This window comes from Oncorhynchus keta, chromosome 4 (assembly GCF_023373465.1).
Source record: "Oncorhynchus keta strain PuntledgeMale-10-30-2019 chromosome 4, Oket_V2, whole genome shotgun sequence".
NCBI lineage: Eukaryota > Metazoa > Chordata > Actinopteri > Salmoniformes > Salmonidae > Oncorhynchus > Oncorhynchus keta.
The window spans coordinates 77872113-77897071 of NC_068424.1; the positions used below are offsets into that span (position 1 = coordinate 77872113).

Below are 24959 nucleotides of genomic sequence, written 5' to 3' on the forward strand. Positions count from 1 at the left end.
GTTGAGAACAAGTTCTCATTTGCAACTGCGACCTGGCCAAGATAAAGCATAGCAGTGTGAACAGACAACACAGAGTTACACATGGAGTAAACAATTAGCAAGTCAATAACACAGTAGAAAAAATGGGCAGTCTATATACAATGTGTGCAAAAGGCATGAGGAGGTAGGCGAATAATACAATTTTGCAGATTAACACTGGAGTGATAAATGATCAGATGGTCATGTACAGGTAGAGATATTGGTGTGCAAAAGAGCAGAAAAGTAAATAAATAAAAACAGTATAAAAACAGTATGGGAATGAGGTAGGTGAAAATGGGTGAGCTATTTACCTATAGACTATGTACAGCTGCAGCGATCGGTTAGCTGCTCGGATAGCTGATGTTTGAAGTTGGTGAGGGAGATAAAAGTCTCCAACTTCAGCGATTTTTGCAATTCGTTCCAGTCACAGGCAGCAGAGTACTGGAACGAAAGGCGGTAGATGATAGTACTGTCTGATTGGCTACAGATCTCATCATGGTAGATGATAGTACTGGCTGGCTGGCTACAGATCTCATGGTAGATTATAGTACTGTCTGGCTGGCTACATATCTCATCATGGTAGATGGTAGTACTGGCTGGCTGGCTACATATCTCATCATGGTAGATTATAGTACTGGCTGGCTGGCTACAGATCTCATGGTAGATGATAGTACTGTCTGGCTCGCTACAGATCTCATCATGGTAGATGGTAGTACTGTCTGGCTGGCTACAGATCCCATGGTAGATGATAGTACTGTCTGGCTCGCTACAGATCTCATCATGGTAGATGATAGTACTGTCTGGCTGGCTACAGATCTCATCATGGTAGATGGTAGTACTGTCTGGCTGGCTACAGATCTCATCATGGAAGATGATAGTACTGGCTGGCTGGCTACAGATCTCATGGTAGATTATAGTACTGTCTGGCTCACTATAGATCTCATCATGGTAGATGGTAGTACTGTCTGGCTGGCTACAGATCTCATAATATATGCCATTTAGATGATAGTACTGTCTGGCTGGTTAGGTCTCATGGTAGATGATAGTACTGTCGACTTACAATCATGTAGATGCATACATTCTGGTTACAGATCCCATGGTAGTGGTACTGTCTGGCTGGCTACAGGTCTCATAGATAATAGTACTGTCCCACTAGATGATAGTACTGTCCCTGGCGTTACAGATCCCATGGTAGATGATAGCGCCATGCTCAGACCAACTGTCTGGCTACAGATCCCAGAGATGGACCATCATCTCATCATGGTAGATGATAGTACTGTCTGGCTGTCTGGCTACAGATCATGGTAGGTGATAGTACGATCTGGCATTCATGGTAGATGATAGTACTGTCTGGCTGATCATGGTAGATGATAGTACTGTCTACATATCCCATGGTAGATGATAGTACTGTCTGGCTGGCTACAGATCCCATGGTAGATGATAGTACTGTCTGGCTACAGATCCCATGGTAGATGGTACTGTCTGGCTGGCTACATATCCCAAGGTAGATGATAGTACTGTCTGGCTGGCTACAGATCCCATGGTAGATGATAGTACTGTCTGGCTACAGATCCCATGGTAGGTGATAGTACTGTCTGGCTGGCTACATATCCCATGGTAGATGATAGTACTGTCTGGCTGGCTACAGATCCCATGGTAGGTGATAGTACTGTCCGGCTGTCTGGCTACAGATACCATGGTAGATGATAGTACTGTCTGGCTGGTTACAGATCCCATGGTAGGTGATAGTACGGTCTGGCTGGCTACAGATCTCATCATGGTAGATGATAGTACTGTCTGGCTGGTTACAGATCCCATGGTAGGTGATAGTACTGTCTGGCTGGCTACAGATCCCATGGTAGATGATAGTACTGTCTGGCTGGCTACAGATCCCATGGTAGATGATAGTACTGTCTGGCTGGCTGGCTACAGATCCCATGGTAGGTGATAGTACTGTCTGGCTGGTTACAGGTCTCATGGTAGATGATAGTACTGTCTGGCTGGCTACAGATCCCATGGTAGATGATAGTACTGTCTGGCTGGCTACAGGTCTCATGGTAGATAATAGTACTGTCTGGCTGGCTACAGATCCCATGGTAGGTGATAGTACTGTCTGGCTGGTTACAGGTCTCATGGTAGATAATAGTACTGTCTGGCTGGCTACAGATCCCATGGTAGATGATAGTACTGTCTGGCTGGCTACAGATCTCATCATGGTAGATGATAGTACTGTCTGGCTGGTTACAGATCCCATGGTAGATGATAGTACTGTCTGGCTGGTTACAGGTCTCATGGTAGATGATAGTACTGTCTGGCTGGCTACAGATCTCATCATGGTAGATGATAGTACTGTCTGGCTGGTTACAGATCCCATGGTAGATGATAGTACTGTCTGGCTGGCTACAGGTCTCATGGTAGATAATAGTACTGTCTGGCTGGCTACAGATCCCATGGTAGATGATAGTACTGTCTGGCTGGTTACAGATCCCATGGTAGATGATAGTACTGTCTGGCTGGCTACAGATCCCATGGTAGATGATAGTACTGTCTGGCTGGTTACAGATCCCATGGTAGATGATAGTACTGTCTGGCTGGCTACAGATCCCATGGTAGATGATAGTACTGTCTGGCTGGCTACAGATCCCATGGTAGATGATAGTACTGTCTGGCTGGCTACAGATCCCATGGTAGATGATAGTACTGTCTGGCTGGCTACAGATCCCATGGTAGATGATAGTACTGTCTGGCTGGCTACAGATACCATGGTAGATGATAGTACTGTCTGGCTGGTTACAGATCCCATGGTAGGTGATAGTACGGTCTGGCTGGCTACAGATCCCATGGTAGATGATAGTACTGTCTGGCTGGCTACAGATCCCATGGTAGATGATAGTACTGTCTGGCTGGCTACAGATCCCATGGTAGATGATAGTACTGTCTGGCTGGCTACAGATTGTGTAGTTATTGATGTATTCCTCTACTACCCCCTTTGAATACCTTATATACACACACAAAACACACACAACTCTAACACACACACACAAATGCACATGCATTCTCTCTCTCTTTCTCTCTCTCTCGCCCTCTCTCTCATTCACTCTCTCTCAAACTCTCTATTTCAAACTCTCTCTCTCTCTCTCTCTCTCTCTCTCTCTCTCGCTCTCTCTCTCTCAAACTCTCTCAAACTCTCTCTCAAACTCTCTCTCTCTCCCTGGACTCACATAACATAACAACCACCTCCCTGGACGGACGGACAAGCCCAGTGATGTGATTGGTTGACAAACGTCTGTCCCAGAAGGAGCAGTGTTGAAGATAGAGAACAATGGGCCAGAACTAATAGATCTGATTCAAACTGAATAACCAACCAGAACCTCCCCCCCCCTCCCCGCCTCGGGCTCTATCTGCCCTTTTCTGACCAGCTACACACACACATGCACATACACACACATCTACATACACACACACACAAGGCAAGCACGCACACACTCACAGTAGTGATGCGCGGGTCAGCTGTTTGGTCAACTGCACCCGCCCACAACCGGCCAGACTGATAAGATTTCACTTTGGCTTGGATGCATAATTATTTTATGTGGTTGAAATACTATCAGCTTTTAAAAATGTATTTAACTAGGCAAGTCACTTTAGGACAAATTCTAATGATGGCCTATGATGACAAATTTACAATGATGTAAAGAGGGACCATCCGTTGAGGTGCTATAACTGCAAATTCACATTCTCTCAAGATGCTGAAAGCAAGAAATCATATTTCTCCACTCCTTGCCGTGTCAACATTTTGCATACATTTGGTGGATCATTTTACTGCATTAATTCTGCAGGAGTTAATAGTAAGGCTCCAGTTGAAGTCGGAAGTTTACATACACCTTAGCCAAATACATTGACAATTTTAAACTACATTTTTCACAATTCCTGACATCAAATCAAAGTTTATTTGTCATGTACGCTGAATACAACAGACCTTACAGTGAAATGCTTACTTAGAGGCTCTAACATATAGTGCAAAAAAGGTATTAGGTGAACAATAGGAAAGTAATGAAATAAAACAACAGTAAAAAGAGGCTACATGCAGTAGAGAGGCTATATACAGTAGAGGCTATATACAGTAGAGAGGCTATATACAGTAGAGGCTATATACAGTAGAGAGGCTATATACAGTAGAGAGGCTATATACAGTAGAGGCTATATACAGTAGAGAGGCTATATACAGTAGAGGCTATATACAGTAGAGAGGCTATATACAGTAGAGAGGCTATATACAGTAGAGGCTATATACAGTAGAGACTATATACAGTAGAGAGGCTATATACAGTAGAGGCTATATACAGTAGAGAGGCTATATACAGTAGAGAGGCTATATACAGTAGAGGCTATATACAGTAGAGAGGCTATATACAGTAGAGGCTAAATACAGTAGAGAGGCTATATACAGTAGAGGCTATATACAGTAGAGGCTATATACAGTAGAGACTATATACAGTAGAGAGGCTATATACAGTAGAGGCTATATACAGTAGAGGCTATATACAGTAGAGAGGCTATATACAGTAGAGGCTATATACAGTAGAGGCTATATACAGTAGAGAGGCTATATACAGTAGAGGCTATATACAGTAGAGACTATATACAGTAGAGAGGCTATATACAGTAGAGGCTATATACAGTAGAGAGGCTATATACAGTAGAGAGGCTATATACAGTAGAGGCTATATACAGTAGAGAGGCTATATACAGTAGAGGCTATATACAGTAGAGGCTATATACAGTAGAGAGGCTATATACAGTAGAGGCTATATACAGTAGAGAGGCTATATACAGTAGAGAGGCTATATACAGTAGAGGCGAAATACAGTAGAGACTATATACAGTAGAGACTATATACAGTAGAGAGGCTATATACAGTAGAGGCTATATACAGTAGAGAGGCTATATACAGTAGAGAGGCTATATACAGTAGAGGCTATATACAGTAGAGAGGCTATATACAGTAGAGGCTATATACAGTAGAGGGGCTATATACAGTAGAGAGGCTATATACAGTAGAGAGGCTATATACAGTAGAGGCTATATACAGTAGAGGCTATATACAGTAGAGAGGCTATATACAGTAGAGGCTATATACAGTAGAGGCTATATACAGTAGAGAGGCTATATACAGTAGAGAGGCTATATACAGTAGAGGCTATATACAGTAGAGACTATATACAGTAGAGAGGCTATATACAGTAGAGGCTATATACAGTAGAGAGGCTATATACAGTAGAGAGGCTATATACAGTAGAGGCTATATACAGTAGAGAGGCTATATACAGTAGAGGCTATATACAGTAGAGAGGCTATATACAGTAGAGAGGCTATATACAGTAGAGGCTATATACAGTAGAGAGGCTATATACAGTAGAGAGGCTATATACAGTAGAGGCGAAATACAGTAGAGACTATATACAGTAGAGACTATATACAGTAGAGAGGCTATATACAGTAGAGGCTATATACAGTAGAGAGGCTATATACAGTAGAGAGGCTATATACAGTAGAGGCTATATACAGTAGAGAGGCTATATACAGTAGAGGCTATATACAGTAAAGAGGATATATACAGTAAAGAGGCTATATACAGTAGAGAGGCTATATACAGTAGAGAGGCTATATACAGTAGAGGCTATATACACTAGAGAGACTATATACAGTAGCGAGGCTATAAAAGTAGCAAGGCTACATATAGACACTGGTTAGTCAGGCTGATTGAGGTAGTATGTACATGTAGATATGGTTAAAGTGACTATGCATATATGATGAACAGAGAGTAGCAATAGTGTAAAAGAGGGGTTGGCGGGTGGTGGGTGGGACACAATGCAGACAGCCCGGGTAGCCAATGTGCGGGAGCACTGGTTGGTCAGCCCAATTGAGGTAGTATGTACATGAATGTATAGTTAAAGTGACTATGCATATATGATAAACAGAGAGTAGCAGCAATGTAAAAAGAGGTGTTGGGGGGGGGGACACAGAATGCAAATAGTCCGGGTAGCCATTAGATTACCTGTTCAGGAGTCTTATGGCTTGGGGGTAAAAACTGTTGAGAAGCCTTTTTGTCCTAGACTTGGAACTCCGGCACCACTTGCCATGCGGTAGTAGAGAGAACAGTCTATGACTGGGGTGGCTGGGGTCTTTGACCATTTTTAGGGCCTTCCTCTGACACTGCTTGGTGTAGAGGTCCCGGATGGCAGGCAGCTTAGTCCCAGTGAGGTACTGGACCGTAAGCAGTTGGCCGTCATTTCTTCTGGCGCCCTTTTGAATCATAACACTTAATCCTGTCTAAATTCCCTGTCTTTAGGTCAGTTAGGATCACCACTTTATTTTAAGAATGTGAAATGTCAGAATAATAGTAGAGAGAATGATTTATTTCAGCTTTTATTTCTTTCATCACATTCCCAGTGGGTCAGAAGGTTACATGCACTCGATTCGTGTTTGGTAGATTTGCCTTTAAATTGGTTCATTTGGGTCAAACGTTTCATGTAGCCTTCCACAAGCTTCCCACAATAAGTTGGGTGAATTATGGCCCATTCCTCCTGACAAAGCTGGTGTAACTGAGTCAGGTTTGTAGGCCTCCTTCCTTGCACAAGCTTTATCAGTCCTGCCCACAAATTTTCTATTGGATTGAGGTCAGGGCTTTGTGATGGCCACTGCAATACCTTGACTTTGATGTCCTTAAGCCATTTTGCCACAAATTTGGAAGTATGCTTGGGGTCATTGTCCATTTGGAAGACCCATTTGTGACCAAGCTTTATCTTCCTGACTGATGCCTTCTATATTGAAGATGTTGCTTCAATATATCCACCAAATTTTCCATCCTCATGATGCCATCTATATTGTGAAGTGCACCAGTCCCTACTGCAGCGAAGCACCCCCACAACATGATGCTGCCACCCCCGGGCTTCACGGTTGGGATGGTGTTCTTCGGCTTGCAAGCCTCCCCCTTTTTCCACCAAACATAACGATGATCATCATAGCCAAACAGTTCTATTTTTGTTTCATCAGGCCAGAGGACATTTCTCCCAAAAGTACGATCTTCATCCCCATCTGCAGTTGCAAACCGTAGTCTGGCTTTTTTTATGGCGGTTTTGGAGCGGTGGCTTCTTCCTTGCTTCCTTTCAGATTATGTCGCTATAGGACTCGTTTTAGGATATAGGAGTCATTTTATTGTGGATATAGATACTTGTGTACCTGTTTCCTCCAGCATCTTCACAAGGTCCTTTGCTGTTGTTCTGGGATTGATTTGCACTTTTTGCACCAAAGTACGTTCATCTCTAGGAGACGGAACGCGTCTCCTTCCTGAGCTGTATGACGGCTGTGTGGTCCCATGGTGTTCATACTTGCTCACTATTGCCCACTATTGTTCGTACAGATGAACATGGTACCTTCAGGTGTTTGGAAATTGCTCCCAAGGATCATCCAGACTTGTGGAGGTCTACACATTTTTTTCTGAGGTCTTGGCTGATTTCTTTTGATTTTCCCATGATGTCAAGCAAAGAGGCAGTGAATTTGAAGGTAGGCCTTGAAATACATCCACAAGTACACCTCCAATTGACTCAAATGATGAGTCATGACATCATTTCTGGAATTTTCCAAGCTGTTTAAAGGCACAGTCAACTTAGTGTATGTAAACTTCTGACCCACAGGAATTGTGATACAGTGAATTATAAGTGAAATAATCCGTCTGTTAACAATTGTTGGAAAAATGACTTGTGTCATGCACAAAGTAAATGTCCTAGCCAACTTGCCAAAACTCAAGTTTGTTAACAAGACATTTGTGGAGTGGTTGAAAAACGAGTTTTAATGACTCCAACCTAAGTGTATGTAAACTTTTGACTAAACTGTATGTCACTCCAGTGTAAATTGCTAAATTGTAATTACTTCGCCACTATTGCCCTATTTATTGTCTTACCTCCTTACTTCATTTTCACACACTGTATACAGATTTGTCTCTTGTGTTATTGACTGTATGTTTGTTTATCCCATGTGAAACTCTGTGTTGTTGTTTGTGTCCCACTGCTTTGCTTTATCTTGGCCAGGTCACAGTTGTAAATGAGAACTTGTTCTCAACTGACCTACCTGGTTAAATAAAGGTGAAAAAACATTGAGCTGTTCTTGACATAATATGGACTTGGTATTTTACCAAATAGGGGCTATCTTCTGTATACTCCCTCTACCTTGTCACAACACATCTGATTGGCTCAAATGCATTAATAAGGAAAGAAATTCTACAAATGTACTTTTAAGGAGGCACACCTGTTAATTCTACATGATTCCACGTGTGTTAGTTCATAGTTTTGAAGTTTTCACTATTATTCTGCAATGTAGAAAATAGTAATAAAAAAAAAGTAAAAATCCTTGAATGAGTTCTAAAACGTTTGACCAGTAGGGTAGCTGATATCATCCTGTTTCACCACTTCACCAAATCTTTCTCAAACATGCCTTTTCTGGCCCTGCCTTCTCTTTATCTTCAACTCTCCATTTCACAGCTTTTCTCTGAAATCAATTAAGCTCTGACATTGTCTTTTTTGTTTCCGTGGTTCGACGTTAACTTCTTCTGCCTCATCCCAAAAGCATTTGGTGATTAGGATGGAGGCTCATACAGTTCGGACCTACGTCTTACTCATAGGTACTAATGCCAGATAGCCTAAAATAATGAAATAATGTAGCCTCTAAATGTAGCCCATAGATATAAATTGCAGAAGAATTATACATTTATGGATTTTTTAAAGGTATTACGTTCTCTTTATTTCAATCCGCCTGCCACCCACCCGCCCTTCAACCACACAATATTTCATAACCCTAAACCCAGCATACACATCGACAAATGCACACGCACACACACATGGCAGACGAGCCGTCCTCCCCTCCCCAGCCTCATAGTCTCTTGGCTGGCCCTGTCCACACTCTGTTGATCGGAAGTCAACAACACATTAGAACCCGCAGCGTGGTGGATGCGGATAGGCTAATTGGGGTGATACTGAGCTGTTCCATTAGTACTGTGGATAAGCCGGAGAGACAGTTCCTACTGCGTAGTACTAGTGGACTGTAGTTGGTGCTGCATGCTTTTACACACGGATTAGCTACAGTACTATGTTTTTGGCTTGGGCTAGGTTGTAGTTTGATACTGGTAGTTTTTCTATTCTGTACCATCTGAGCCTTAACTGTCAGTGTAGGCATTACAAGTCTCAATGATAGACAATGACAATGACGAGCTACATTGGTGTCAGAAGTGGGATATGCTGTGTTTTGACAGTGGTAGTGTTTCTATAGTATCTGGTTCTTCATCCATCCGTCTCATATAGCATTAGATAACTCAATGACTGACTGGCCACACCATTACAATAACCAGCTATAGTGTTATTAATCTTATCGCCACTCCTATCTATCCATCTATCCTGTGTCAGAGCGAGGCAGAGGGAGGAATTATGTCTTCATTTTTCAGAAAATCAAAGGCTGAGAGTTTAATTATTCATTGCGTCTAAATAGGTCACTGCCTCTTATTATGAGTGGCAAGCAGAGGAAGTGGTACACAGAGAAGGAGAGTGGGAGAGAGAGAGGGGTTAAACAGAGGAAGTGGTACACAGAGAAGGAGAGTGGGAGAGAGAGGGGTTAAACAGAGAGAGAGAGAGAGAGAGAGGGGGTGAAACAGAGAGAGAGAGAGAGAGAGGGGGGTTAAACAGAGAGAGAGGGGGGTTAAACAGAGAGAGAGAGAGAGAGAGAGAGAGAGAGAGAGAGAGAGAGAGAGAGAGAGAGTGAGGCTAAACAGAGAAAGAGACAGAGAGAGAGAGAAGAGGGGTTGAGAAAGAGGGTGAGAGATATGGAGAGAGGGGGGGGTTGAGAGAGAGCGAGAGAGAGAGATATGGAGAGAGAGAGACGTAGAAAGAGAGGGAGAGAGATATGGAGGGAGACAAAGAGAGAGGGGAAATGCCTGCACCGCCTGCATGCTGCCTGTGTTATGATGCTCTATATGACAAAGGGTGAAGCTAACAGAACAGAAGGGATAACACAACAGAAGAGTTATCAGAATAGAAGAGTTATCACAACAGATCGGTTATCACAATAGAAGAGTTATCACAATAGAAGGGTTATCACAACAGAAGGGTTATCACAATAGAAGAGTTATCAGAATAGAAGGGTTATCACAATAGAAGGGTTATCACAACAGAAGGGTTATCACAATAGAAGAGTTATCAGAATAGAAGGGTTATCACAATAGAAGGGTTATCACAACAGAAGAGTTATCACAATAGAAGAGTTATCACAATAGAAGGGTTATCAGAATAGAAGAGTTATCAGAATAGAAGAGTTATCAGAATAGAAGAGTTATCACAATAGAAGAGTTATCACAATAGAAGAGTTATCACAATAGAAGAGTTATCACAATAGAAGAGTTATCAGAATAGAAGAGTTATCACAATAGAAGGGTTATCACAATAGAAGAGTTATCACAATGGAAGAGTTATCACAACAGAAGAGTTATCAGAATAGAAGAGTTATCAGAATAGAATAGTTATCACAATGGAAGAGTTATCACAATAGAAGGTGAACAGAGGATCTACCAAGTTAGCTGACAGTTTTTGGTCCCCTGAAAGTCCTCTGTAATCTCCATCTCTAATTGCATGTATTATTAAACCAACCATTATGTTCTCTAGTAGCATTTGACAAACCAGAATATAAATAATTGATGTAAATAGTAAGCATTACAGGACCAAGAATAGAACCTTTGAGGAAAACCATCATGTCAACATGTGCGAGAGCCTCGTGTCCCTGTCTTTTGACATTGCCCGTAGCCATTTGAGCATTGCTCCCATGTTGGCCCACTAGGTTAGTTTGGTATGTATTCTAAGACTCTAGTACCTGTGTTTGACCAGATGGCTACACCACTGATGACATTGAGTTCTACTGGCGAGGGGGAGATGGAGCTGTGTCTGGGGTGGAGAGAATAGAGCTGCCTCAGTTCTCCATCGTGGACTACAAGCTGGTCTCCAAGAACGTGGTCTTCTCTACAGGTACACAGTGGCGGCCATTTTGATACAGTATACCTATGTATATCTACGGTTATACTGTAGATTTTCAGGGGTTGATGCACTTATATTCTGTATAATACCTGTCTATGCTTTAGAGTTCTTATTCCTTCCACTTCAGGTCATTATTGTACACTACTGTGTATTCTCAATGGTTTACCTGGTTAAATAAAGCTAAATGTATTAATTTTTTAAAAGTTCTGTCTGTTTTCCTCCATGCAGGTTCCTATCCCCGTCTGTCTCTGAGCTTCAAGCTGAAGAGGAACATCGGCTACTTTATCCTTCAGACCTACATGCCCTCTATCCTGATCACCATCCTGTCTTGGGTCTCCTTCTGGATCAACTATGATGCCTCCGCTGCCAGAGTGGCTCTGGGTAAGATTGCCCATCGATTCGATCAATAAAGCCATCGAGATTCATCCGTCAGTCAGTCAATCAATCAATAAAATTAAACTTATACAATATAGCCATGTTTACAAACATTGGTGTCATAGTGTTCACATTGTTTTGAAATGTCATGTAAAATATGCATTGTTGTTCATGGGTGACATATAAAAGAAAGAAATGGAGCATTAATATTCTGCCCTAAACAAGATACGATAGTAATGACATATACACCTTGCACCTTGATCGTATTGCTATCCAATGACAATTATATCAGTACCGTGAATGATTTGTGAAACCAGGGTTATTGGCCAGGATAAGGTCCTAATGAGTGCCTCAGCCCACTGACCTGTGTCAGGTGATTGTCAGGTGATTGTCAGGTGGAACTGGATCCTGTTTGTTGTTTTTCTGATGAGCTTTTCTCTTATGCTTGTTGATTGGCTGGTTGGTTGTTTGGCTTGCTGGTTGATTGGCTGGATGGTTGGCTTTCTCTGTCTGTGTGTCTTTCTCATTTGTAAACAATGCTGCCTAAATATTCACCTGACTGGTTTATCTATCCCCAATGTCCAGGTTTAAATAGCTGAATATATCCCCGGTGTCCAGTTTTCATATAGCCCTGTCCTGAACATGAGCCCTGGTCTGAACATGAGCCCAGTCCTGAACATGAGCCCTGTCCTGAACATGAGCCCTGTCCTGAACATGAGCCCTGTCCTGAACATGAGCCCTGTCCTGAACATGAGCCCTGGTCTGAACATGAGCCCTGTCCTGAACATGAGCCCTGTCCTGAACATGAGCCCTGGTCTGAACATGAGCCCTGGTCTGAACATGAGCCCTGGTCTGAGCATGAGCCCTGGTCTGAACATGAGCCCTTGTCTGAACATGAGCCCAGTCCTGAACATGAGCCCAGTCCTGAATATGAGCCCTGGTCTGAACATGAGCCCTGTCCTGAATATGAGCCCTTGTCTGAACATGAGCCCTGTCCTGAACATGAGCCCTGTCCTGAATATGAGCCCTTGTCTGAACATGAGCCCTGTCCTGAACATGAGCCCTGTCCTGAACATGAGCCCTGGTCTGAACATGAGCCCAGTCCTGAACATGAGCCCTGGTCTGAACATGAGCCCAGTCCTGAATATGAGCCCTGTCCTGAACATGAGCCCTGTCCTGAACATGAGCCCAGTCCTGAACATGAGCCCTGGTCTGAACATGAGCCCTGGTCTGAACATGAGCCCAATCCTGAACATGAGCCCTGTCCTGAACATGAGCCCTGTCCTGAACATGAGCCCTGGTCTGAACATGAGCCCAGTCCTGAACATGAGCCCTGTCCTGAACATGAGCCCTGTCCTGAACATGAGCCCTTGTCTGAACATGAGCCCAGTCCTGAACATGAGCCCTGTCCTGAACATGAGCCCTGTCCTGAACATGAGCCCAGTCCTGAACATGAGCCCTGTCCTGAACATGAGCCCTGGTCTGAACATCAGCCCAGTCCTGAACATGAGCCCTGGTCTGAACATCAGCCCAGTCCTGAACATGAGCCCTGTCCTGAACATGAGCCCTGTCCTGAACATGAGCCCTGTCCTGAACATGAGCCCTGTGTATTGTTAATTCTAGCTCTAGATGGTATCAGAGGCCATGGGGAAAGCAGCACGGACAGGCGTAGTTAGCTGTGCGACTGCGTGGCCGATGGATGGCAGAGTTATGTATAATACTTATGAATCTGACCAAATGCAGATGAAATAATGTAGAAATCTAACGTATCGAACACAATGGATAGATAATGCAGAAATCGAACATATCCAACACAATGGATAGATAATGCAGAAATCTAACATATCCAACACAATGGATAGATAATGCATAAATCTAACATATCCAACACAATGGATAGATAACGCAGAAATCTAACGTATCAAACACAATGGATAGATAATGCAGAAATCTAACGTAGCGAACACAATGGATAGATAACGCAGAAATCTAACGTAGCGAACACAATGATAGATAATGTGCCTTTGTAAGGATCCAACGCCCTCTACCATCAGTCCTATTAGTCAACGTGCAATCATTGGATAACAAAATGGATGAGCTCCTATCAAGACTATCCTACCAATGGGACATTAAAAACTGTGATATTTTATGTTTCACTGAGTCGTGGCTGAATGACTACATGGATAACATACAGCTGGCTGGGTTTTTGCTCCATCGGCAAGACAGTACAACTGCCTCCAGTAAGACAAGGTTGTGGTGGTCTGTGTCTATTTGTAAATAACAGGTGGTGCAAGAAAATCTAATATCAAGGAAGTCTCAAGGTTTTCCTCACCTGAGGTAGAGTATCTTATGATAAGCTGTAGACCACACCATTTACCAAGAGAGTTGAAATCTATATTTTTCATAGCTGTGTATTTACCACCACAGCCGATGCTGGCACTAAGACGACACTCAGCAAGCTGTATAAGGCCATGAGCAAACAAGAAAATGCTCATCCAGAGGCGGCGCTCCTAGTGGCCCGGGGACTTTAATGCAGGGAAACTTAAATCCGTTTTGCCTAGTTTCTACCAGCATGTTAAATGTGCAACCAGAGGGAAAAAAACTCTAAACCAACTTTACTCCACACACATAGACATGTACAAAGCTCTCCCTCACTCTCCATTTTGCAAATCTGACCATAACTCTATCCTCCAGATTCCTGCTTACAAGCAAAACCTGGCAGGAAAAAAACAGTGACTCGGTCAATACTGAAGTGGTCCTATGAAGCAGATGCTAAGCTACAGGACTGTTTTGCTAGCACAGACTGGAATATGTTTCAGGATTTTTCCGATGGCATTGAGGAGTACACCACATCATTTACTGGCTTCATCAATAAGTGCCTCAATGGTGTCATACCTCAACCAGAAGCCATGGATTACAGGCAACATCCACACTGAGCTAAAGGGTAGAGCTGCCGCTTTCAATTAGCGGGACTCAAACCCAGAAGCTTATAACAAATCCCGCTATGCCCTCTGACGAACCATCAAACAGGCAAAGCGTCAATACAGGACTACGATTGAATCATACTACACCGGCTCCGACGCTCGTCGGATGAGGAAGGGCTTGCAAACTATTATGGACTACAAAGGGAAGCACAGCCTCGATCTGCCCAGTGACACAAGCCTACCAGACGAGCTAAATGCCTTCTATGCTCGCTTCGAGGCAAGCAATACTGAAGCATGCATGAGAGCATCAGCTGTTCCAGACGACTGTGTGATCACGCTCTCCGTAGCCGATGTGATTAAGACCTTTTAAACAGGTCAACATTCACAAGGCCACGGGGCAGAAGGATTACCAGGACGTGTACTGTACTCTGATCATGTGCTGACCAACAGGCAAGTGTCTTCACTGACATTTTCAACCTGTCCCTGACCAAGTATGTAATACCAACATGTTTCAAGCAGACCACCATAGTCCCTGTGCCCAAGGAAGCGAAGGTAACCTGCTTAAATGATTACCGCCAAGGAGCACTCACCTCTGTAGCCATGAAGTGCTTTGAAAGGCTGATCATGGCTCACATCAACAGCATCCTCCCAGATACACTAGACCCACTCCAATTCACATACCGCCCCAACAGATCCACAGATGATGCAATCTCGCACTCCACACTGCCCTTTCCCACCTGGACAAAAGGAACACCTATGTGAGAATGAGGAACCATCTGAATGGGTTCATTAGGTCTGTAAGGGTGCCAAACTACTACACTCTATGGACTTGTTTACTACTCATATCCCTTTTGGCTGTTTCCCGACCCTGTTTCCCAACCCTGTTTCCCGACCCCGTTTCCCGACCCCGTTTCCCGACCCTGTTTCCCGACCCTGTTTCCCGACCCTGTTTCCCGACCCCGTTTCCCGACCCCGTTTCCCGATTCGATTGAAAGCACAATTGAAAAACAATAATGAAAAACTGTTTATATTCTGGGCAGCAGATGAGGACAGTAAACGTTGAAAACATAGTTTGATAATTAATCTTCTTAATTGTTTGTTTACGACTAAATTCTCTTTCCAATGATCTCCAGTGTTTCTTGATAACAATTATAAAAGCTGACTTGTTTATGACATTATTTTTGGTGAATGCTGTGATTGTAAAGGTAAAGTGTGATCTCCAGGTATCACCACGGTGTTGACCATGACCACCATCAACACCCATCTGAGAGAGACGCTCCCTAAGATCCCCTACGTCAAGGCCATAGACATGTACCTGATGGGCTGCTTCGTGTTCGTCTTCCTGGCCCTGCTGGAGTACGCCTTCGTCAACTACATCTTCTTCGGACGGGGGCCCCAGAGGCAGAAGAGGGCCGCTGAGAAACTAGCCGTCGTCAACAACGAGAAACTCCGACCCGACCCCAATAAGGTTGGTGTCTCCGGATAGGAAGGGAGTAGGGACAGATGGTTCTAGAGAGGTTGTGTTGATGGTGTAATGTGGTGTCGGATGCAGTAGGAGAACACAGGCTATTCTTTCTCTCAAGGTTTATGTGATGCTTCTGTGATCAACTGTTGACTTGATGTCCTTTACTAGGGTTCTCTCTGCACTAGGACTCAACTACACCTCCATGTCCCATTGGTGTAGCCATGTGTATCTGTCAACCACAGTTCAATGAAAATACATCTTTATTAGTTAGACCAGGATTTGACAACATCTGACAGCAAGCTGCGATTTCTCCATGGTAACAGTGCTGATTTTGTATGCTTGCAGTGGATGGTGGGAAATGTAGTTCAGAGAGATGATGCTCTGTATGCCAGAATGAAACAGAGGGAAATTGACGCGTATGACACGATGTGGGATCCCATCTTTGTGGACGATGCCGCATTAGGACTAGGCGAGCAAAGAAATAAGGTACTGGAAGGTTTTGAAAGTCAAAACTTTAACAAATGTCATCAATCTGAATCAACACCGCCCGATCAGAGGAAAATACTGTAGTATTTTTTTGTGCATTTCTTTTAATTTGATTCTATAGATTTTTAAAGGCAACTTTAATCATCACTTCCCACCATTGTGTGTTTTTACCCTTCTCTTGATTTGCTCTTCATGCATTTTCCTGACAAACGTCATTGTAGTGGTTGAATAAATTACAGCATAGTTTGAAATCTGCGTTCCAAATGGCACCATACTCTCTATTTAGTGCACTACTTTTGACCAGGGCCAATATAGGGAATAGGGTGCCATTTGATACAGAGTCTACTTCTCAGTGAAGATATTATACACCTTTAATTGATGGGAAAGCTATAAAATGGGGGCAGGAAATGCTGGTTGTAATTACAAAACTATTCCAAAGCTAATGTTGGTATGACAGAAAAATGAATATCTGAGGTAAATTGACAACTCTCCCAAATAACAAGTGAAGCAATTGAAAGGAAATGAGATGGTTAGTGACATATTATCACTCAGCCTAACAGAGAAGAAAAAGACTAAGTATTATTTCTCATTCTGAGTTACATATTATCACTCAGCCTAACAGAGAAGAAAAAGACAAAATATTATTTCTCATCCTGAGTTTTGCCAACTGAGTGGCCTTGGAACAGAGTATAAACAACAGATATCATTGATTTTTTTTTCAACTGTTAAGTTGAACATCTTTTTGATTTAGAGATGTTTTGTTTGATTCTGAAGTCAGGCTATGGATGAAGAAACTTACGATCCACTTCCTCAGTCCTCACAGCGTCTCTCCTAACCTAAACCTAACTTTGACCCCTGAACCTTCAACCTTAAGCACTACTTCATCTTTGCAATATTTCCTTATTACTGTTTCTCTCAACCTTTATCCTCTCACATTTCTTCCTTTTGTTTACGTTGTTTGTTTACTTGGTTTGTCTTGTTCTGACTAGACAGAATGTTAACCACATGCTGGCTGAAATTATGAGATGACAATGAAGAAAATTTCACCATGAGAATGATTTATATATATAACACTACCGTTCAAAAGTTTGGGGTCACTTAGAAATGTCCTTGTTTTTGAAAGAAAATAAAAAAATTTGACTGTTAAAATAACATAAATTGATCAGATATACAGTGTAGACATTGTTAATGTTGTAAATGACTATTGTAGCTGGAAACAACTGATTTGGAATGTAATATCTACATAGGCGTACAGAGGCCCATTATCAGCAACCATCACTCCTGTGGTCCAATGGCACATTGTGTTAGCTAATCCAAAATTATCATTTAAAAGGCTAATTGATCATTACCAGTCTCAACACCAGTCTCAACGTGAACAGAGAAGTTGTGCACCGGGGCCTCCCACTCCTCTTTCTATCCTGGTTAGAGCCAGTTTGCGCTGTTCAATTAAGGGAGTTGTACACAGCGTTGTACTTGTTTCTTGGCAATTTCTCTCATGGAATAGCCTTAATTTCTCAGAACAAGAATAGACTGACGAGTTTCAGTTTCTGGCCATTTTGAGCCTGTAATCGAACCCACCAATGCTTATGCTCTAGATACTCAACTAGTCTAAATAAGGCCAGTTGTATTGCTTCTTTAATCAGGACAACAGTTTTCAACTGTGCTAACATAATTGAAAAAGGGTTTTCTAATGATCAATTAGCCTTTTAAATGATAATTTTGGATTAGCTAACACAATGTGCCATTGGACCACAGGAGTGATGGTTGCTGATAATGGGCCTCTGTACGCCTATGTAGATATTACATTCAAAATCAGCCGTTTCCAGCTACAATAGTAATTTACAACATTAACAATGTCTACACTTTAATTCTGATCAATTTGATGTTATTTTAATGGACAAAAAATGAGCTTTGCTTTAAAAACAAGGACATTTCTATGTGATCCCAAACTTTTAAACGGTAGTATATATATATATATATATATATATAGTATATTTACAGGACTGCCAATTTAAAGTTATATATATATGATAGTATATTTACAGGACTGCCAATTTAAAGTTATGTGACAACCACAGACAGTATCTATTGACAACCACAGAAATGTAATCTATTAGGACAACCACAGAACAGTATCTATTAGTACAACCACAGAACAGTATCTATTAGTACAACCACAGAACAGTATCTATTAGTACAACCACAGAACAGTATCTATTAGTACAACCACAGAACAGTATCTATTAGTACAACCACAGAACAGTATCTATTAGTACAACCACAGAACAGTATCTATTACTACAACCACAGAACAGTATCTATTAGGACAACCACAGAACAGTATCTATTAGTACAACCACAGAACAGTATCTATTAGTACAACCACAGAACAGTATCTATTAGTACAACCACAGAACAGTATCTATTAGTACAACCACAGAACAGTATTTGATAAACCCCTCAATCATAAACTAAGAGAACAACTAAAAACACGTTACTAATAAAACGCACACATAATTCCTTTTAATTAACAGTAAAGATAGACACCTTCTAAGTATTTTAAGTAAGCATAGATGATTTAAGAATAAGATCTATGAACCTTGCCTCCATTCACTTCCTCTCACGGCCCCTCCTCTTCCTCCCCCTCCTCGTATCACAGATGACCGCCTCCCTGACTGATGACAACATCCTGTTTGGTTCCCTGGAGATGAAGAATGAGATGGGGGGTGTTCCTTCTGAGCTGTCCAGGTCCCTGGGCCCTGGGGGTCTTGGTGATCCCCGCAACACCATGCTGGCCTACGACAGCTCCACACTGCAGTACCGTAGGGCCGCCATGGCCCGCCAGAACTACGGCGGCGGACCTCACAGCGCCCTGGAGCGCCACGCCACCCAGAAGAAGTCCCGCCTACGGAGACGGGCCTCGCAGCTCAAGGTCAACATCCCTGACCTGGCTGATGTGAACTCTATCGACAAGTGGTCCAGGATGATCTTCCCTACCGTGTTCTCCTTCTTTAACGTGATCTACTGGCTCTACTACGCTCACTAAGGAGAGAGAGAGAGAGAGAGAGAGAGACAGAGAGAGAGAGAGAGAGAGAGAGAGAGAGAGAGAGAGAGAGAGAGAGAGAGAGACAGAGAGAGACAGAGAGAGAGACAGAGAGAGACAGAGAGAGAGACAGAGAGAGAGAGAGAGAGAGACAGAGAGGCAGAGAGAGAGAGAGAGAGAGAGAGAGAGAGAGAGAGAGACAGAGAGAGAGAGAGAGAGAGACAGAGAGAGACAGAGAGAGAGAGAGAGAGAGAGAGAGAGAGAGACAGAGACAGAGAGACAGAGAGGGAGACAGAGAGAGAGAGAGAGAGAGAGAGAGAGAGAGAGAGAGAGAGAGAGAGAGAGAGAGAGAGAGAGAGAGAGGAAAAAAAAAACAGCGCACCTTTTTTTCTGATTCATTTTAAAGAAATGTGTGAAATAAAAGAAAATAATTTTGTAAGGAAGGAGCGCTACACCCAAACACTTCTTCTACACTCAGCTTCTATCTGCCATGACTTGTCTGATCTGGGAATAACCTCTAATGACTGACAGAGGAGAGGAGAGATTTTAAAAAGACAGACAGACAAACATTGTGCCTGTTCCCGAAGAAATGTCAATATATCACTCTAATATTTGTCATTTGTAGCTTAACTCTCTGTGGATCAAATATTTATGCTTGTGTTTACTTTAAGGATTTGTTTTGTTTTAGTATGTGTGTTTCGTTCATAGCCGAGCTATCTGCATCCCATGAAAGCTTTTCTCAAGGATTTTAAATGGGGTTGATCTTTGACAGATTATTTTCCTATAGTTATTGTATATCAAAAACATCCTTTTAAAAAGCATGCTTCTGTTTCATTTCTGCTGCATCTTCATCTTTAACGATGGAGCACAAAGCATTTTGTTTTTTAACTAGTTAAGGTTATTTATTCTGTGTAGCAGGAAGTGTTGCAGGCACCAATCCTGCAGCACTCGTTTCACACCCATAGCTTAGGCTGAGCTTGGGCTTCATTTGGGGACCAACAACAATGGGCTACTGTAAGTGAAAGTACCACAGCTGGTAGATAGGGAGCACTCTTCTCTATGTACATTCCAATGGGTCTTCAGTGCAGCCATTTCTGTCCTGCCATTTTGTGGGTTCGTGACCTTTAACCTAGAGGTCATGACCCATCATCCATTCTGGCCATTGAAGTTCCCATGAAGGTTTCATATGTAAAAGTATAGTAAGACGGTGGATCTTGAAGCTCTGACCTGCCAAGTGTTTTTGACCTGACTTTGTAGTACTTCTCAGAATCTAGTAGTCCATCACATCAAACTGCCCTGGTTTAAAAGAGAGAGACAGTACTGTGTAACCCTTGCCTCTGCATTGCCAGTGTGGGCGGCATCAAGGGGAGATAGGTTTGCTTTATTTATTTATTACCCAGGGGGGTGCTTATTTACATTGCTGATGGACATCAAGAGAGCTAAGCCCATCTTTCATTGCAATGAAAGTTGCTGCATAAATCTAGTTAATCCAGAATCATATCAATAGTTTATTGGTTCTAGAACTTTGACACGTTCCATTGTGATTAGGTTTTATGTTTTTGTTTTGATGAATTGTAGATATAAGGTTTTAAATATCATGTTGAAAAGGACAAGGTCCATTTTTATAAACTAAATATTCATGAAAAACCAGATGTATAAAAATGATGAATGAATTATATTATTTAAACGGGTCAGTTGTTTTTTTTGTTTTTTTGCAGTCTAACTAACTAACAGGTAAAATGTCCCGTGGCCAGATATCACAAATGAAAAAGGCTTAAATTCATTGCAGAAAAATAAGAATGTAATTTTTCCGGACCCTGTACTTTGAGTTTCTTCTTTTAGTTTTCTATTTTTTTTCCCATTTCTTTCTAGTGGACTTTTCAAAGCAGCTACTTGTCGGCGAGGAAACTAAAGCTCTACCACTACCTACCAACTACCAGACTCTAATAAAACATCAGTCTTTTTATGCATGGGTCAAAACCATTTTTTTCTCTCCAGAAATGATTGTGACAGGACCCGAGATGAATCAACCACGTTGCCATGACGCATCAGGCATATTTTGTACAAAGTTCCTGTAAATTCCAATTGTAATATTTCATAATAATGACTAATGTAAATAACTTGTGTATTGATTGTCAGCCATTATGAAGATGTATCTAAATTCAATTAAAACTTAATTCAGCCTATACTGTATATCACTTCATATACCCAATGCATGATGTGACTGGGAGAGACTGTGCCCAATGCATGATGTGACTGGGAGAGACTGTGTCCAATGCATGATGTGACTGGGAGAGACTGTGTCCAATGCATGATGTGACTGGGAGAGACTGTGTGTATACAGAGGCTCTGAGAGGGACAGGCAAACATGATGCCACAGATATAGGGTTGCAGATGTAATATGTATCAGAGGCTCTCTCTCTCTCTCTGTCTCTCTCTCTCTCTCAGATATAGGGTTGCAGATGTCTCTCTCTCTCTCTCTCTCTCTCTCTCTCTCTCTCTCTCTCTCTCTCTCTCTCTCTCTCTCTCTCTCTCTCTCTCTCTCTCTCTCTCTCTCTCTCTCTCTCTCTCTCTCTCTCTCTCTCTCTCTCTCTCTCTCTCTCTCTCTCTCTCTCTCTCTCTCTGTCTCTCTCTCTCTCTCTCTCTCTCTCTCTCTCTCTCTCTCTCTCTCTCTCTCTCTCTCTCTCTGTCTTCATAATGGGTTCAGAACACAGCAGTGCATCCATTTCTATGGTGAAGTAGTAGTGGGGTTGTTATGGTGTGGTGCCAATCAGCCATCCCCAGCTATCCTGCCAGTCAGCCAATCAGCCATCCCCAGCTATCCTGCCAGTCAGCCAATCAGCCATCCCCAGCTATCCTGCCAGTCAGCCAATCAGCCATCCCCAGCTATCCTGCCAGTCAGCCAATCAGCCATCCCCAGCTATCCTGCCAGTCAGCCAATCAGCCATCCCCAGCTATCCTGCCAGTCAGCCAATCAGCCATCTCCAGGGATATCATCATATCTGTCCCTACTCCCTTCCTATCATGGAGACGAGAGAGAGACAGAGAGAGAGAGACAGAGAGAGAGCGAGAGAGAGAGAGAGAGTGAGAGAGAGAATAAAACCTCACTCACAACAAGCCAAGAGTAGAGAATAGAGAGATCCCCCTGACTCAGCCTCACTCTCTCACACAATCACTAGATTCTTCCACACCCACCATCACTCAAGCTGGATTCTTCCACACCCAACATCACTCAAACTGGATTCTTCCCACCCACCACCACTCAAACTGGATTCTTCCACACCCACCACCACTCAAACTGGATTCTTCACACCCACCACCATCAAACTGGATTCTTCCACACCCACCACCACTCAAACTGGATTCTTCCACACCCACTTCAAACATTCTTCCACACCCACCACCACTCAAACTGGATTCTTCCACACCCACCACCACTCAAACTGGATTCTTCCACACCCACCACCACTCAAACTGGATTCTTCCACACCCACCACCACTCAAACTGGATTCTTCCACACCCACCACCACTCAAACTGGATTCTTCCACACCCACCACCACTCAAACTGGATTCTTCCACACCCACCACCACTCAAACTGGATTCTTCCACACCCACCACCACTCAAACTGGATTCTTCCACACCCACCACCACTCAAACTGGATTCTTCCACACCCACCACCACTCAAAATGGATTCTTCCACACCCACCACCACTCAAAATGGATCAGTCCATTCCTTCTCCTCCCTACTTCTGATATGACAACTACTGTTGCCGAAACGGCTGCATTTAAATACTTAATGTTGGACAGTGCTGAAAAGTTAATGTTTTAAAAAGTGAGTGTGGTTATTATTTATGACTAGTGATCATCATGCCTGTTTACACTGCTGGGACAAATAGGAGGAGAAGGGTGTTTTAAAAAAACTTGTTCAGTCCCAAGCCTATTCATTTAGAGGGAGATTTAGACTCGTGTTAAAAGCACATGTAACATCATTCACTGTTTATGTGCTTTTTTCTCTACACATATTCTGTACTTGAATTTAAGAATGAGAATAGTATGCCATTCACCTTCTATATATGTTGAAATGAAGGTTTGGAGGAGGTTTGTCTACAGACAAGCTGTGTTCTGAACTTTACTTAATGTTACCACCTTTATGAGACGATGAGACGACCAAGATCCAACGACCTGTCGGTTCCAAGTGGAACAACATCAACGCCAAGTGGAACAACTTTCTTCCCGATATAAATAATACCATTTTCCATACAGTGTAATTCACAAATTGATAAGAGCTACTGATAAGACCTAGGTAAATGAGTAAGATGTTTGGATAAGGGGATTGTAAATATAAATTACAATTGCTTTATATTTATTTTACCTTATGATCGCTGGAGACAAATGTGAAACGAGCCATTCTAGAAATCATAAATCAACTGGGTAGATTTGGTGCTATACTGTCCATTTGGGTTTTCAAATTTCTTCCCTGCAAGTTACAAGGCATTTCATAATCTTCACTGTTGAAAGGGGACATGTTGATATGCTTCAATTTGATTCCACATTTAATTCTACAGCTGCAGTTGGAAGTCTACATCCACTCAGGTTGGATGTAGGTCATTAAAACTCATTTTTTCAACCACTCCACAAATGTCTTGTTAACAACTATAGTTTTGGCAAGTCAGATAGGACATCTACTTTGTGCATGACACAAGTAATTTTTCCAACAATTGTTTACAGACAGATTATTTCACTTATAATTCACGGTATAAAATCAAATCAAATCAAATTTATTTATATAGCCCTTCGTACATCAGCTGATATCTCAAAGTGCTGTACAGAAACCCAGCCTAAAACCCCAAACAGTAAGCAATGCAGGTGTAGAAGCACGGCGGCTAGGACAAACTCCCTAGAAAGGCCAAAACCTAGGAAGAAACCTAGAGAGGAACCAGGCTATGTGGGGTGGCCAGTCCTCTTCTGGCTGTGCCGGGTGGAGATTATAACAGAACATGGCCAAGATGTTCAAATGTTCATAAATGACCAGCATGGTCAAATAATAATAATCACAGGCAGAACAGTTGAAACTGGAGCAGCAGCACGGCCAGGTGGACTGGGGACAGCAAGGAGTCATCATGTCAGGTAGTCCTGAAGCATGGTCCTAGGGCTCAGGTCCTCCGAGAGAGAGAAAGAAAGAGAGAAAGAGAGAATGAGAGAGAGCATACTTAAATTCACACAGGACACCGGATAGGACAGGAGAAGTACTCCAGATATAACAAACTGACCCTAGCACCCCGACACAAACTACTGCAGCATAAATACTGGAGGCTGAGACAGGAGGGGTCAGGAGACACTGTGGCCCCATCCGATGACACCCCCGGACAGGGCCAAACAGGAAGGATATAACCCCACCCACTTTGCCAAAGCACAGCCCCCACACCACTAGAGGGATATCTTCAACCACCAACTTACCATCCTGAGACAAGGCCGAGTATAGCCCACAAAGAGCCCACAAAGGGCGCCAGACAGACAGGAAGATCACATCAGTGACTCAACCCACTCAAGTGACGCACCCCTCCTAGGGACGGT

The 24959-nt window shown here is 42.7% G+C and overlaps 1 protein-coding gene across 2 annotated transcripts in view; it reads left to right on the forward strand.

Annotated features, from left to right (window-relative positions):
- The window catches only part of LOC118376314 (gamma-aminobutyric acid receptor subunit beta-2-like), a 93012-nt gene extending 71446 nt beyond the window's left edge, over positions 1-21566 (forward strand). The window contains exons 6-10 of one of the 2 annotated variants that reach the window (XM_052516611.1): positions 10941-11078; positions 11316-11468; positions 15610-15854; positions 16197-16337; positions 18997-21566. In XM_052516611.1, coding sequence (XP_052372571.1) covers positions 10941-11078; positions 11316-11468; positions 15610-15854; positions 16197-16337; positions 18997-19383 — 1064 coding nt within the window. In that variant the 3' untranslated portion in view covers positions 19384-21566. The remainder of the gene's footprint in view (positions 1-10940; positions 11079-11315; positions 11469-15609; positions 15855-16196; positions 16338-18996) is intronic. The other variant, XM_052516612.1, reaches the window with a different exon arrangement.
- Positions 21567-24959: the final 3393 nt, after the last annotated feature.